The following is a 14662-nucleotide window of genomic DNA, read 5'->3' as shown; positions in this document are numbered from 1 at the left end:
TCGCTTCTCTTTGCCGTCACCCCCCAACCGGTTGCGGTGGATGGCTTCCCCTCCCTTAGGGTGGTTCTGCTAGAGAGTTCTTCCTGTTAAAAGGGAGCTTTTCCTTCCTACCGTCACCAAGTGCTTGCTCATGATTGTTGGGGTTTCTGTCTAATATCACAGGGTCTTTATCTACAATATAAAATGCCTTAAGGCACCGCCAATTGTGAATTTTTGCTATATAGATAAAATTGAATACCAAAATTGAAAGTTACCTTTAGATATCTAAATAGCTAGCTATGAAAATATGACAGGGATTTTTTGAAACATTTCTACAAATTTCTACAAATAAAATAAAAATGCATATCTGACAAGTACAGCTAATGTACTGAGTCAGTCTATGATCCAAAAGCTCCTTTAAATCTATATTGCCTTTTGCTAATTTCTAAAAAAAAAAAAAAATTGAAAACCAATCCATTTTGATGGGCGAGTGAAGAAAGATTGGGATGTATGTCTTGGCAGAGATGTGCATTTACATTCAACAGCTCAGTGGTCAGCTCTGTTGGCTGGTCTGGGCTGGACACAGACACACAACTATAGACACCTGGCTGTGAGAGTTTTGCACACCCCTGGAGACCCGCATACCAGGTCAAAGAGCCGCTGCAAAGAAAAAAAACTGCAGTGACAAACATAAAAACTCCCTCATACTCTCCCTAGCACACACATTCTCAGTAGCATGTGGGTTCACACCAGGAAATACCACTGAAGCAAAGCAGTTCATATATCTTTCCTATAAACCGTTAAACTATTTACTTTAATGCTAATGAAGTGTCTGTGGATTGATTGGGAGTGAGTTAAAGAACTTTACTGGTTGGTAATGACGTGGGGAGATGGATTGGATAAGCTAAGTTTTTTTTTCATGCCTTTACTGAATATATGTTTTATTGTTTCCTAAATCTGCTAGAAGATGAAGAAGAGGAAGGCAGTTGTGATACTGATGAAGTTCAAGATTACAAAGTCCAACCCTCTAGAGATGTCACTTTAAGCTCCTCCATGATTGGGCCTAGTCCATCGTCTGTTGTAAAACTGGAAGCCAACCAGAAAGCCTGGAACAAAAAACAAAGGCAGGAGCTTTATGGTAAGACTGCCCTTTGAAAATAATTGATAATTCAAGAAGCATCTGTTTTACATTTGTCCTCCTTTGTATTGTTAGCTCAGTCTAAATGTCCTTCTGTAATCAAACCATACAGGATCCCAGAGTCTGTCTGGTGCAGAGGGGGAAGTCAAAATCAGGAAGAAGTCCAACTCTAGGATGGGCATGACCACAGCAGTTAAAAATCACCAAGACCACCAAGATCGGCAGCCTGAAGTAGCAAGAAAAACATGTGGGCCCAGGTCTAAGGAACCTCGGTGGGGCAGTCTTGGGACCAGAGGCAACCGCTACAGGAGGAGCATGGGACTAGCTACCTTTCCCACCACAAGTGAGAGGCTGAAGCGGGCAACCCGCAAGAGCACCATGTTGAGAGGAGCAATTAACAAGGTAAAAAAAAAATTTTCCAATCGAAATTTTGATCAACCAATTTTATTAAACCACATATACTGAAGATATGACACAACAAAACTGAAGTACAAACTTTGCATATGGTATATCTTCATGTGCCCTTGCTGTGGCAATAATTCCTCTTCTCTCACTTTACCAGAGGAGAAGTTGCTGGCCAATTGGGGGCTCATCTTTGCAGGGCGAAGATGGAAGCAGGGGACAAAGGAGCAAAGACCAACAGGTACCAGCAGGCGAACAGCAAACAAACACTAGCTTTCAATTCTGGTCATATCTTAGGCTACGTTCACACTGCAGGTTTTAATGCTCAATTCCGATTTTTTGATCAAATCCGATTTTTTTTGTCTGCTTGTTCACACTACAAATAAAATGTGGAGCGGTGCTTCAAAGGATAGTTGCAGATTTCTGTCAGAATCTGCAGATATTTCAGTACAAATAAAATGTTCACGTTTCTCCAACATTGTCTTCCCAACAGTTTCACTGACATCTACACTGGATGGCCAGGAAGCGTTCGCGATGTCTTCTCCGGCGCTGATAATTGGCGTCTGTCTTGTGTCAGTGACGTAAAAGACGGATTTAATGCGACATGACCGTTCAAACAGCAGTCGCTTTCTAAAACATCGGATATGTATCGGATTCAGTACCACATACGAAAGTGACCCAGATCGGATTTGAAGATATCGAATTTGTGCCGTTCACACTGTCATACCATGATGGGTCACATAGGGTCAAAAAAATGGGATTAGATGCACTTTTGCCTGCAGTGTGAACGTAGCCTTACTTTCCAACACATTATTGTGGAACTACTATACGCATTCAGCATGTTTTGCATAGCTCAGCCTCCTGCTGATTAAACTCTGCGGAGAAGACTATGTGTTATGAGGGAGGGAAAAAACAAGTAAAATGAGTGCAGATAGGTAATGGTACAGGTTTTGTCCCCTGTGGTTAACTGCTAGTTTGAAAAGCATTATAAACAATATCTTATCACACTATCTCCACATTTATTATTTATTCATCTTCACAGTCATTTATGCTTCCTTTCATCCCTTCTGATATGTTCTGTATAGCCAAAGGGACGAGCAGTGAGTCGTTTGTTGGAGAGCTTCGCCGCTGATGAGGGTTTTCAGATGGATGGTAGCAGCTTCTCAGAGGAAGAGGAGCACAGCAGCCATTCGCGCAAAAACCCTGAAGGTCTGAGATAAAATTTTATATCTTTTTTTTAATAGTGTTTTAAGTAGCAGATAGAATGGTTACTTTCACCATTACAAATTTTAACCAGGATACATTGTTTGCTCTTTCTTATGCAGTTCCAAACTGTGTCCTGACCAAAGAGCTGTTAACCGATGGCCTGAAGGTGCTGATTTCCAAGGAGGATGAGCTTCTATATGCTGCCAGGGTCCACACTCTGGAGCTACCAGACATGTAAGTGAACTGTTTTTTTTTTTAAATATACACAACACTTTTTTAAATGTTAGTCTTAATTTAACTCAAGGATGTTAGCTTTCAAATTATATCCTAAAAACTTTAGTCTGACCTTTTGGTCAATGTTAACCTGAAGTAAACTTTGTCAAAGTGGCATTTCTAAGCAGAAGCTGAGGTATGGCAAAAAAGGGCGTCTACAGAAGGTTATTATAGCTGTCAGAGCCATGTTGATAATAAAAAGGATTTTTGCATGCTCGTCATAGAAGTTATCAATAATTTCATGCTTCTTACTTAACAAACGTCACATTATTCCATACTAGGCTCTGAGTATCAATACAGCTCCTCTGGTGCAGGCAGCAAAGAGATGCTATAACAACAGTAGAGTGGGAGTAACACATGACATGGGAGCCAGGCAAGCATAATACAAGCATCTGAAAATAGCTTCATCTTATTTCTCTCTGCTGTGCCTCCCTCTAGCTTTAGTGTTGTTATTGACGGTGAAAGAGGAAACCGCCCAAGAATCTATTCATTGGAGCAACTGCTACAAGAAGCTGTAAGTTCACCTTGTTGCACCTAAACACTCTTTGTTAAAAGAAAGCCATGTCTCATCTTTGGCCACGACAATATATTCTTTCTTTGTACTTTTTTCCACATTGCCTTCCAGCTTTTCTTTAGCCTCTTTTAGTCATTTCGCTTTCTCTCTTTCAACTTCCCTTGTTTCCTCTCAGGGGTCATTGAGAGCATCTAAACTTAAGTGAATATGAACAGATGGGCAGGATCTTTAGGTTTATGTGTGTGAGTATCTTTGAATGTCTGTTAAACTAAGCTCTTTGTGTGGGCTGAATAATCCCACCAAAACCAGGATCCATTCACGGTTTGGAGATTAAATAGGACATGATGCGTACATTACGTCCCCTTTACTGCCAAAATAAGAGCTGTTTAAAGGCTGAAATTAACAAATACACTATATGTGTATGAAGACCTGTTGTGAAGCAAATGTTGGGTTACAGAGCTATTGTAATATTGCCATTTCATTTATTTAACCGCTTCAATACCTTGGCTGGTTCTTTACCTTCTCTGTATTCACAATAGCTTCATACTGTTTACTATAGTGGGACAGATTTGTTCATGCAGGTCTCTTTGCACTAATAACAACTGGGTCACTCAAAGCAGAGCTGTCGTACCCACATCTCCTGAAACTGACTTCATTATTGCCAAACAGGGCACAGGACATTATGCTTGCTCAAAAGGAATATTCCTAAGACGAGGAGAGCTGAAAAGTAGAGCAGAGTTTAACTGGCACGATTGTGGTTTGCAGCTGTTAAGAGGCCATTGTAACTTTGCAGTGACTTCATCCTAAATGCTGTTGTGCTCATAGCTCACTTAAAATTCTTTTAGAAATTAAACGATAAAGTTGTGGGTGTTTTTTAAACTTTGCATGTAACCAAAACTTCCTCATGGTTATGGATACATGCAGCATGCAAACATTTTCAAACACATTCACATTTTAAATGACATAATGCTTTTTATAAAGCTGTTCTAGGTGAATGGATGCAAGAAAAGAGGGTAATTTTAACTCATTGCTATGTGGTTGCTAGGCAACGTGATGACATTATTGTATATAATGTATCATTCAGCTATTGCGGATATAAATGAGATGTTGCTGTTGTGAAATTAAAACGATAAAGATGCTTTCAAAAGGTCTTATAGGTCATTTTCACTTGCTGCTAGCTGGTTGCTAGGCAACATGATGTCATCATAATATCTAGTATAAATAAGAGTCTTCACTCGTGAGCCAAGTTTGGCTGGTGTAACTCTGATTGTGTAGAAGGAGTTGGAGGACAAAGAAACGAACGCAGAGAGATTGTGTGTATTATATTTGGTGTATTTCATGAATTTTTTCTGAAAAACTTTTTCATATTTAGTTATTACGTTTTTTTTAACGATAAACCACTTTTAAATGTTTCTAAATGTACTATAGAAATAAAATGTACTTACTAGCTTTAGTAAGATGACTTTATATATTTATTTACATTATTTATTCATTAATTTTTTTATCTTTTAAAGTTCAAACTTCACACCAAAATCACTGATTTTATACTTAGATTGTTTAGGGTGAGTGGTGTAGGTGACCAGTTTTTTTTATACATATATATGTATCTGCATTCTCTTTAATATAATGGAACTACAACATAAATTGCCTTGTGGCTCTTAATAAACAAAACTAAATACATAAATACATTCATTATAAAATGAAAAAAAAACCCCAAACAGTAGCTATATCTATCTAGAAATCATGACCTAAAATGCTCACAAACAGGTCTCTGATTTTTTTTTATGTCTATGTCAGCCAAACAAGGTGTCCAGCTAACCCACACTGCTGTTCCTTTCATTCATAATTATATATCACATGTTCATATGGTCTCAAAGACAATAATAAAAATAAATCTTACTTTTTAAGTATTCTTTGTATAGTGTAACGCCCTTGCTTTTTTATTCAGGTATAAATGCAGACATAGTCATACAAGAACACAATGTTATTTCAATTATCCTCAAGATGATCTTGCATGCCCATTAGTACACGTTAGCCTACTCTCTACCTTAACACTTACCTCCTCTCATCAATGTCAACTTGTTAATGTGATCAGTTTAGCTTTTTCGTTTCCTTCTTTAACTTTCTTCTCTATTTCCCGCTCGTAGTGTCATTTTCTAACTTTCCTGGCAGTTTTATACCAAGTAGTTCTGGCAAAACTGCTCTTATCTAAACACTCATCACATAGCAGCTGGTTCTAATTGTGCCATACTTCCACTTTGGTGTCTTTAGATTAGTCCAAGAGTGTTAAGGTTCAAAAGAGCCATTCATTTGACTCTGACAGCAGTACCCTGATACCCCCCCCCCCAACCCCTGACACGCATACACACACAAGCACACACACGTTCACATCTACACCTCATCAGTCAAAGGGTCCCTTGCCATAGCAACAGTAAATGAAAGCAACCTGAAAGAGCCCCCAGTGAGTGGCGGATGCTGGGGCTGCCTGCATTGTTGGAGGGAGGATCTGGCAACCTGCAATCACAAGCCCTCTATTCAGGCCCTCTTTAGTATTACTCAGCAAGTCAGGATTTACTGCATCATGGCTTCCGTTCTTTTCAGCCCTGACTGGCACATTGGCATGAGATAAGTGCCGCTTGGAAACGTGGCACAGTGGCTGCCCAAGCACAATGCTCCATTGCTCTCACACTGTTTGTATGTGTGTGTCAGTGTGTGTATGCAAGCATGTCTGTGTGTGCATTGTGTGGAACCTGTAATGAATCTTAATTATGTTTTGGTCTGACTCCAGGTCCTGGATATACGTCCAGAGTCGGAGGCTATGCTCGCTGAAGGAACCAGAGTGTGCGCTTATTGGAGTGAGCGCTCCCGCTGCTTATACCCAGGCTATGTTCGCCGAGGTGAGGCATCAGTTACAAAGAAAACTGTATATGCATATCGTCCGCTTTTATCACAGCTGATAGAGTGAATTTTTACCACTTGCAGGTGGTTCATCTGATGAGAGGAAGCAAGGCGGGGTGATGGTAGAGTTTGATGATGGGGATCGAGGGAAGATTTCACTCCCCAACATCCGCCTCCTGCCTCCAGGATACCAAATTCACTGTGGGTGCCTCCTCTTGGAGTAACATGGAATTAGACCCTTTTTTGTTGGGGTGTGTGGCATACTGTGTTAACTAAATGCTGATAATGTTCTACTTTAGGTGGAGAGCCATCTCCTTCCCTATTGGTTCCCAGTGGTTCAGCAGCCAAGAGAACCTCCAGTCTGGAGCAGGCACCAATCAGTGAGAGACCTTCAGACAGACTGAGCACTATTAACACTGTAAACACCACCCAGAGTCTGACCGTTATTAAAAGAAGACCAGGTGAGAGTTAACCCCTGAAACCATGTTTACCTCCAGTGTTACATGAGCTGTTAGGAGTTTTATAAATGATTTAGATCATTTTATTACAGATTGAAAGACTTTTATAATCATCTAAACAAAGGTACAACAAACAAAATGATAATTAACAGTTCAAAATAATATAATCATTTTAGACAATCATCATTATGGAAAAGCTAAAAGCAAATTTTAGATAACCTATAGTATTAGCTATACTAAAATAAAGAAGATCCAAAATTTTCATTTTGATATTTAATTTGTGCTATAATTTCAAAACGTATTGATTCATATGCACAAAGAAAACAAAAAAAGAACAATTTTTTTAAATTTATCTGAATTTATATGAATTTATAAGTTGACGATTTGAGAAAGAATTACTGTAGTTTTAGTAACACTGCAAATAGATACATACTCAGGCTAAAGATCGAAAAGTTGCCAGCAACACAAAGTTTCACCCACTGACCGGTCGCACCCCTAGGCATGAGTGGCCCATGCTGAGGTTTTTCCATCGTAGCCAAAAGGTTTGCTGGACGAGGATTTGGGCAAAACAGTGCACCGTTTATTTGCAGTTTATTATCAGAAACTGTTCAATAAACAACATTTTCTTCCGACATAGTTTTAAGAAATATTTGCAGACAGTGAAGTTAACATAACAAATATTGGATGTTGGAGGTTCTTCACTGCGTCATTGTTTGGCTATATTTCTGCACAGCTGGGATTCTTAGTCTGCGTCTTCGCTCTGCTTTTGTCGTGTTCCATTGCATGTCTATATTTATCCATCAGTCATGACGACAGCCTGCATATCAAAATGTGTGCAAACAATATGTGCTGCTAGGCAACCAGGCATGCTTCGATTCTATGGAGGTCAAAATGGCCTCTTTGGCGATTCTAGGTATAATTATTTTTTCTTTTTTGTCTCTCATCAAACCCCAGAATTCACTATGTAATAATGAAATTTATTTTAGGAAAAGTCATGAAATAAGAGATAATGGGGTTTTATTTTAAGCGAGGAGTCTAAATGAACCCTTTGGCAATTCTAATGTTAAAGATGAAGACATGTCTTATCTCATAACAAAACATTGTTGATTTTAACAAGAAATTTAGGAGTTCTTGACAATAATTCAATAAATAGACTGCAATGCGATCTAATACAACAGCCTTGACAAAAATACTTTGTAAAGTGTTTATTTTTCAGCTTTGGTTCGCTGTTAGAACAGCTTATTGTTGTGTTTATATTTAGTTATTTTCAGTATCATTCTAGACATATTTTATTGAAAGGTGTTTCCACTGTATGAAAGGTATATCTAATATATATACACGGGTGTGTACAAATACACACCCGTGTTTGCTCATTTGTGATTTATTGTTAAAGCATATTATGTTTTTTTCATTCTAGGGAGACCAAAGGGTTCTGGGAAAAAACAAAAGCAGCAGCAAATTGAGAATGCCAATAAAAATCCTTCGCCTTTCCTGGGCTGGAGCTCATTGACCAACACCAGAAAGAGGACGTCTGATAATCTCTTTCAGTTCAACGGTGCACCCAAGAGGACCTTGAAAGGAAAGGAGGATGACCTGTTCTCTATGACTCATTCCCAGTCACAGGCTTCCGTCCCAACCAAAGGCCTTTTCAGCAGCAGCTCGTTTGAGGTGGATTCCTTTAGAAGCATTGCAAATGGTTACTCTTCCTTCTGTACCCAGTCTACAGGACCAGGTTCGGCTTTATCTTTGGGTTCCAGAAGTGGGCTGTATGGTGAAAAGCGCAAACAAGATGAACAGGTTATGCCAAGGAGCAAAAGGTCTGGACAAGAGTTCCTCATCAAGTTGGATCATGAAGGAGTGACATCCCCCAAGACAAAGAACAGCAAGGCTCTGCTGCTGCGAGGGGCATCTTCCAGTGTAAGTGGCTTACCCAGGACAGAAGCATACTCTCATCCAGTCCTGCTGGTAAAGGATAACAAGAAGGGAGCCTCCAGAGTAGAACTTCTTCTAAAAGGGACCACACCTCAAAGAAAGCCCTCTACTTCTATGCGTCTCGGGGAATATGGTGACTTGGGCTTCAGCTCTCACAGAGACTGTCACAGCTCCTACTCTGATCTGGATGATGAAGAGGAAGAAGAAGAGGAAGAGAGGAGGGCTGCACTGGCTGCAGCCTCAGGAGGACTAAGGACTGCTGGTCGCTTCCTTTCTCGTCTCTCGGTCTCCTCCTCTTCTTCAGGTTCTTCAAGCTCCTCCTCTTCAGGCTCTCTTTCAAGTTCCAGCCTCTGTTCCTCTGAAAATGATTCCTCGTACAGCTCAGAGGATGAGGATAGTTCAACACTGATGCTGCAGAGTTGTCTTTCCTCCCATCGGGGGCTCCTACAACCATCAGAACCCTCTACATCTTCAAGGCCTCGCCAGCATGCCTTTGTGGCCAAAGCTATGGCTGTTTCCAGTGCCAAAGGTGCCACCCTTAACCAGGTCTCTCACAGCAAGTCCTTGAAGAGGAAAGAATGTGCAGGCTCCCTATCTAAACCAACTAAGGATTTTGTCAAGAAACCTAGGATGCTTCCAGATGAGGCTACATTTATTCCAAGGCCCAAGATGTCCGCATTCCTTTCAGGAAGACAAATGTGGAGGTGGTCAGGAAGCCCTACACAGGTGAGAATAGGCTATCAATCGGTTTAGGTTTTCTCTTGCAATATTAGCTCAAATAGTTTACAATACGTGCCCCTTGAGGTCAACAAACATCAGTAATAATCGTCATTATCAAAGAGGATTGGTCAAAGTGTCTGGTTTTTCACAGAGGCGAGGACTTAAGGGCAAGGCCAAGAAGCTTTTCTATAAGGCCATTGTGCGAGGCAGAGAAACGGTGAAAGTGGGAGATTGTGCTGTGTTCCTCTCAGCTGGACGACCTAACCTCCCATATGTGGGTCAAATTGAGAACTTCTGGGAATCATGGACTTCTAGAATGGTAGTCAAAGTCAAATGGTTCTACCACCCTGAAGAGACAAAGCTAGGGAAAAGGCATCGAGATGGCAAGGTAAGCTGGGTTGTTATACGGGATACAGTGCAGACAAATATGCAAAAAAATGAAGAAGCAGGCAAATACATTTCATAACACTGTTTTCGTAGCTATATTTGTAACGTTTTGCTTTGTGAATATCCTGTAACTAATCCCTTGTTTCTGTCCAGCATGCCCTTTATCAGTCGTGCCACGAGGATGAGAATGATGTCCAGACAATCTCTCACAAGTGCCAGGTGGTGAGCAGAGAGGAGTATGAGTGTCTGACTCGCAATCAGAAGCCGAACAGTACCTCTCCAGATCTGTACTACCTGGCTGGGACGTACGATCCGACCACTGGTCAGTTGGTCACTGCTGAAGGCGTTTCCATCATGTGCTGATCCACTAAGGGGACACACTACTGAAGAACTTCTTCGGAGGAAGAATATAACGTCATGATTTCTCCTATTCAACCATTCAGTCCGGCAGAATGGCTAATGTTATTTGGGTTTGCCTCCAGGACCCACAGACAAGATGTCAGCACCAAAACTGGACTGACTGACATTACACACTGGAGTCTGTTGGTGTCTAACATTTGTGAGGCCGTGAGCATAGCTGGTTGATCCAGTCATTAAGAATAGCAGAAAGTCTGTGTCTTTCTGAGCAGAGCAAAATTCAATAAGTGACATTTCAACCATCTAACTAATCTCTTTTAAAAAGGTCCTTTGACAGCTTCACAACTCCTTTTTAAAAACTCACGCTTCCAGCTCCTATCAAAAGGAGAGCTGAAATTGTAGTTGACTGTAAAAAATAACATTAGGCTCAAGAGTCAATGTGGACCAATTCTTTAAAAGGTAGCCTTAGGGAATGGAAACAAAAGTGAGGCACGGGGCTCGACCCAAGCCTCTTCATTCCAGGGAAGTTGAAAACATGTAAAGGTTGTAAAGTTGATGTCTGTAAATATTTTTAAATGTTCCTAATGAAGCCATACACTTCAGTACCTCTCACCTGTCTTAACTGTTCAGGTGTATATTGTATAGTTCAATTATTGTATTGTTGTCTGTTGTCTATATGTACATAAAAGCTATTTTATATAGGAGTTTATTATGTATATATGAAATGTATCTTTCCATGTTTGCAATTGATTTATTTTTATATATGTGTAGAATACATTACATTGTGTGTGCTTTTTCTTTTTTCGTTTGCTGCAGGAAGTTAAGGTTGAAGATGTTAGTGTTGCACTGCATATGCCCTGCTGAGAGAGACTGAGACAGAGCACAGACAAAGACAGAAGGATTTAGTCTACAACAGGACAAGACTCCCTTTCTAAGAGAAAGGTGTCATTCTGTTTAAAAAGAAAAAAACCCCCACATAGGTCAAGTGGCTTTTTGCGTAGTTGTCTGTTCCTTCACATTTTCGTTTGGCTATTTTTTATTTATTTACCTCTCTGATGGTCATCATCACAAAGTCAGATCAGACTTAACCGCAGCCACGGGTCGAAAGTGATTTAAGATGTGATACGAGCGTACCGTTACAGCGCGACGTTTGTGTGCGATGAGTGTCCCGACAATATAATCGTGTCCACACAAATCAATGTTACACAATACTGGATCTTCTAATGAAAATGTGTTAAATGTGCAATGCACTCATCAGTGCATAGTTTAGCATAATATGGCCTACAAAATACCAAAGTGTCTTTAATATCTTAATTTCCTTTATTTAAAAAACAAGCACCTGTACTGAACACAGAAATCACTGGTAACTTATAAAATAATTGTCCTCCACTATGTGCAAATTTACTGGCTTTGCATTGTGACAATGGTTTCTTGCACACGTACCTGCAGTTTTGGTTAGTACATAAATATGTACCAAAATGCCACCTGGAGGTGTGACTGTGAAGGTCAAGGTACTGATAAGGAAAGAAGATGAGTACTGACAATTTGTTGAAATGAGTCCATTTTTAGTTTCATTAGCCGTCTGTGTCTATTTTGTACAGAACACATACATCCTTGATGCTAACTGTGAAGGACAATCAGATTCACAAAGCAATGGACATAGAGCAGGTTTACTCGATCTGGAAATTACTTATGTTATTTAATTTGTGCCAAGTACATTTTCTCTATTTTTGTCTTGTTTGATATGCAATCCTGAGTATTTTTTTGCTCACAAAGTTTTATTTTGTTTGCCAACATTTTATTTATTGTCAATGTTGCTGTTCATGCCAAGAGCGCTTTATGAGAATGTGACATTGTTTTTTTTTCTTGGTGTGATGTCGCATTTGCATTTCTTAAATAAAACTGGTCTTATAGAGGCCATTTAGTGAAAAAAAAGATTAAAAAATAAAGCAACACTGGATTCTTCTCATCCAAAAACCTCTGTGATTTAATTCTGTTATTTTGACTGTTTCCCACTCATCTTACTGTTCATTTCCTATTACCAAACATTATATCATTATATGGACAAAAGCATTGCCCACACCTCTTAATCTTTAAATTTCACTGTTTTCAATCAAGCAAAAAAAAAAAAAAAAAAAGTCAAGCAACTGGCCACACAGTCTGCTTTTATCTGTAATAGGATGCCACTGTTGTAACAGGTCAGTTTGTGAAATTTCTTGCCCCTAGATATTTCCAAATCTCTGATTGCATTAACATCAGCACGAAAACTGTGCTCCCAGAGCTTCGGGACATGAGCTCCCATGGCTGAGCGGCTCCTGTGGGTGTAATGTGTCGGTGGCCCAGTACTTTTGTCCATATAGAGTATGTTTAACCCTGTTCTTTTTTTAATATACAGTATATTAGTTAATTTTGTGAAGCAAAAATAAACACTTATTTTATTTCATTTAAGCAGAAAGTTAGAAAACTGCACTCTCTATGCGTGCACACTATACATCTGTGATTCTTTAACAAATGTATTAAACCACCAGTCATAAAAACAAGAAAAGATAAAAAAAATCTGTCAAAAAAATGGTTAAAAAACAAATTTATATAGTTATTTATTAGGCAAATAATAACCAAATTCATGTTTTTATACCCAAATTTGAGCCGGCACACTGGACTTCTCTAACAAGTCAGAAATTCATTAATCAAGGATAACACTCAGTCACTAAAGCTACCTTTTTCTGTTCATGAATGCAAGTACATTACCTGTGATTTGTCATCTTTATTTAAAAAAAAATGTTTTAAAACATAACATGCTTTTTTTTAAAACAGTAAATTTGAAAATTCACAGAAAACAGCAATAATATTTTATCATTAAAAATATAATTTTGATTAAAGAGATGGTGAATTAACAGTCATTACAGAAACATAAAAATGTCTCTGGTAATTACCAATACTGTTAATTTAGGGCAGCTGTCACACAAACCTTACACTGGGTGGTGGTCTAATAAATTTATCAAGCACTGAATATCAGCAAGACAGAGTGATATAATTCTAGAAAAATGATTATGGTCTTCTGAGTGTGTCAAATGGACACAAAATTGAAGGCAGAAAAAGAAATAATAAAAAGTAAGGCTGTTAATGCAAATGGAGTAACTAGTTCAGGCAAAGCACAGCACACTCTGTATCGTTTGAACTTAACAGTCACCAAAACAGAAATTCGTGAAGTCGGCACACTATCGTCACGGCAAGCTCGTGCTTGCTTCACATTACACTCTTTACTTTTTACTCAACTCACATGACTTATTTCTACTTATCTACCTTCTAATTACAAATTCCCCAGCCTCCACCACTTCTAGATGTTGGAGGGACCTCTTGTCATGTTGCACATTATGTATATCACATGCACCATTTACATGTCTGTGTTGGCTCTTTTCTTTATACCCCTTAGGGAGCTTTAACATGCTCCCCTTAGAATACTGAGGCTACTTGGATTCATTTGCAAAGCACCATCAAGCACAAAGCCCCCTTTTCTGCCAAATTATTTTATTTGTTCCAATAAATCCTTTGATGTAAGTGTCTCTGGCTGAACTAAGTTTATGTGAGCTTTGTGTTCCTTAGTAAATAGAGACAGATCTGTCACAGCATCAAATAAAGCCTAGTGGGTTTAGCTGCCAAGCTCTGTAAATATGATGTTGACTGATTCAGAGATAGATGTGAATTTGAATTTCTGTGATTCAAGATAGAGTATATTTGTCTATTTTCTTTTAAAAATGAAACGGTTCTTTGACGGTGTGTGTTTGGTGGGGGTGGTGGACAGGCATATGATCACCCCGAAAGGTGAACAAAACTACAATTTTCTCCACCCTCCTCCCAAAAGATCCAAGTCTAGAGTGCTAATCACATCAAAATGTCTGAATGTGTAAATTCAATGTGTAAGTCCTGTGATGTTTATATATAATTCAGTGATATAGATTCTCAAAATAAGAGAAATAACAGAAATGTACAACTGATATTCATATTTGGTTATTTTTTTTATCAAAATAAAGGGATTTCTTCAAACATTTTTCCATATAGGACATGTCAAATAAAGGATATAAGTAAAGAAGAGTGCTCTCTAGTGGAACACAAAGCACGCTGCATATAAAATAAGTTTAAAAATACTTTTTTCTTCACAAGATCTCAAAACAATCTCAAAACACAGTCTAGTATCATGAATTTTAAATAGAGCATGAAATGCCTGCAGCAATATAAACCCATGCTCATTCAGTGCCTGAAGCAGCAGGTACATTCCTCTGTACACCCACACGATCCGTAACCTACAGCATCTGTCCATTTGCATATATGCATAGCGGCTTTGACAAAGCCAATTTCTGTAACCTGAAACCCGGGAAACAACTACTGACGAGGCCTGAA

At 39.0% G+C, this 14662-nt stretch overlaps 1 protein-coding gene across 1 annotated transcript in view; it reads left to right on the top strand.

Annotated features, from left to right (window-relative positions):
* Positions 1–10867, top strand: part of bahcc1a (BAH domain and coiled-coil containing 1a) — a 64232-nt gene extending 53365 nt beyond the window's left edge. Inside the window, exons 18-29 of the mRNA XM_085351645.1 lie at positions 944–1117; positions 1230–1519; positions 1680–1760; positions 2605–2728; positions 2845–2959; positions 3437–3512; positions 6301–6409; positions 6495–6611; positions 6710–6871; positions 8286–9526; positions 9672–9908; positions 10061–10867. Of these exons, the coding sequence (XP_085207771.1) occupies positions 944–1117; positions 1230–1519; positions 1680–1760; positions 2605–2728; positions 2845–2959; positions 3437–3512; positions 6301–6409; positions 6495–6611; positions 6710–6871; positions 8286–9526; positions 9672–9908; positions 10061–10270 (2936 nt within the window). The 3' untranslated portion in view covers positions 10271–10867. The remainder of the gene's footprint in view (positions 1–943; positions 1118–1229; positions 1520–1679; positions 1761–2604; positions 2729–2844; positions 2960–3436; positions 3513–6300; positions 6410–6494; positions 6612–6709; positions 6872–8285; positions 9527–9671; positions 9909–10060) is intronic.
* The last annotated feature ends 3795 nt before the right edge of the window (positions 10868–14662 follow it).

Source organism: Diplotaxodon limnothrissa, linkage group LG4, assembly GCF_057381915.1.
Source record: "Diplotaxodon limnothrissa isolate DT_005_m linkage group LG4, D_limnothrissa_male_GT1.1, whole genome shotgun sequence".
Classification (NCBI taxonomy): Eukaryota; Metazoa; Chordata; class Actinopteri; order Cichliformes; family Cichlidae; genus Diplotaxodon; species Diplotaxodon limnothrissa.
Note: the sequence above shows the minus strand (reverse complement) of the source record. Positions and strands in the feature narration are given on the sequence as shown.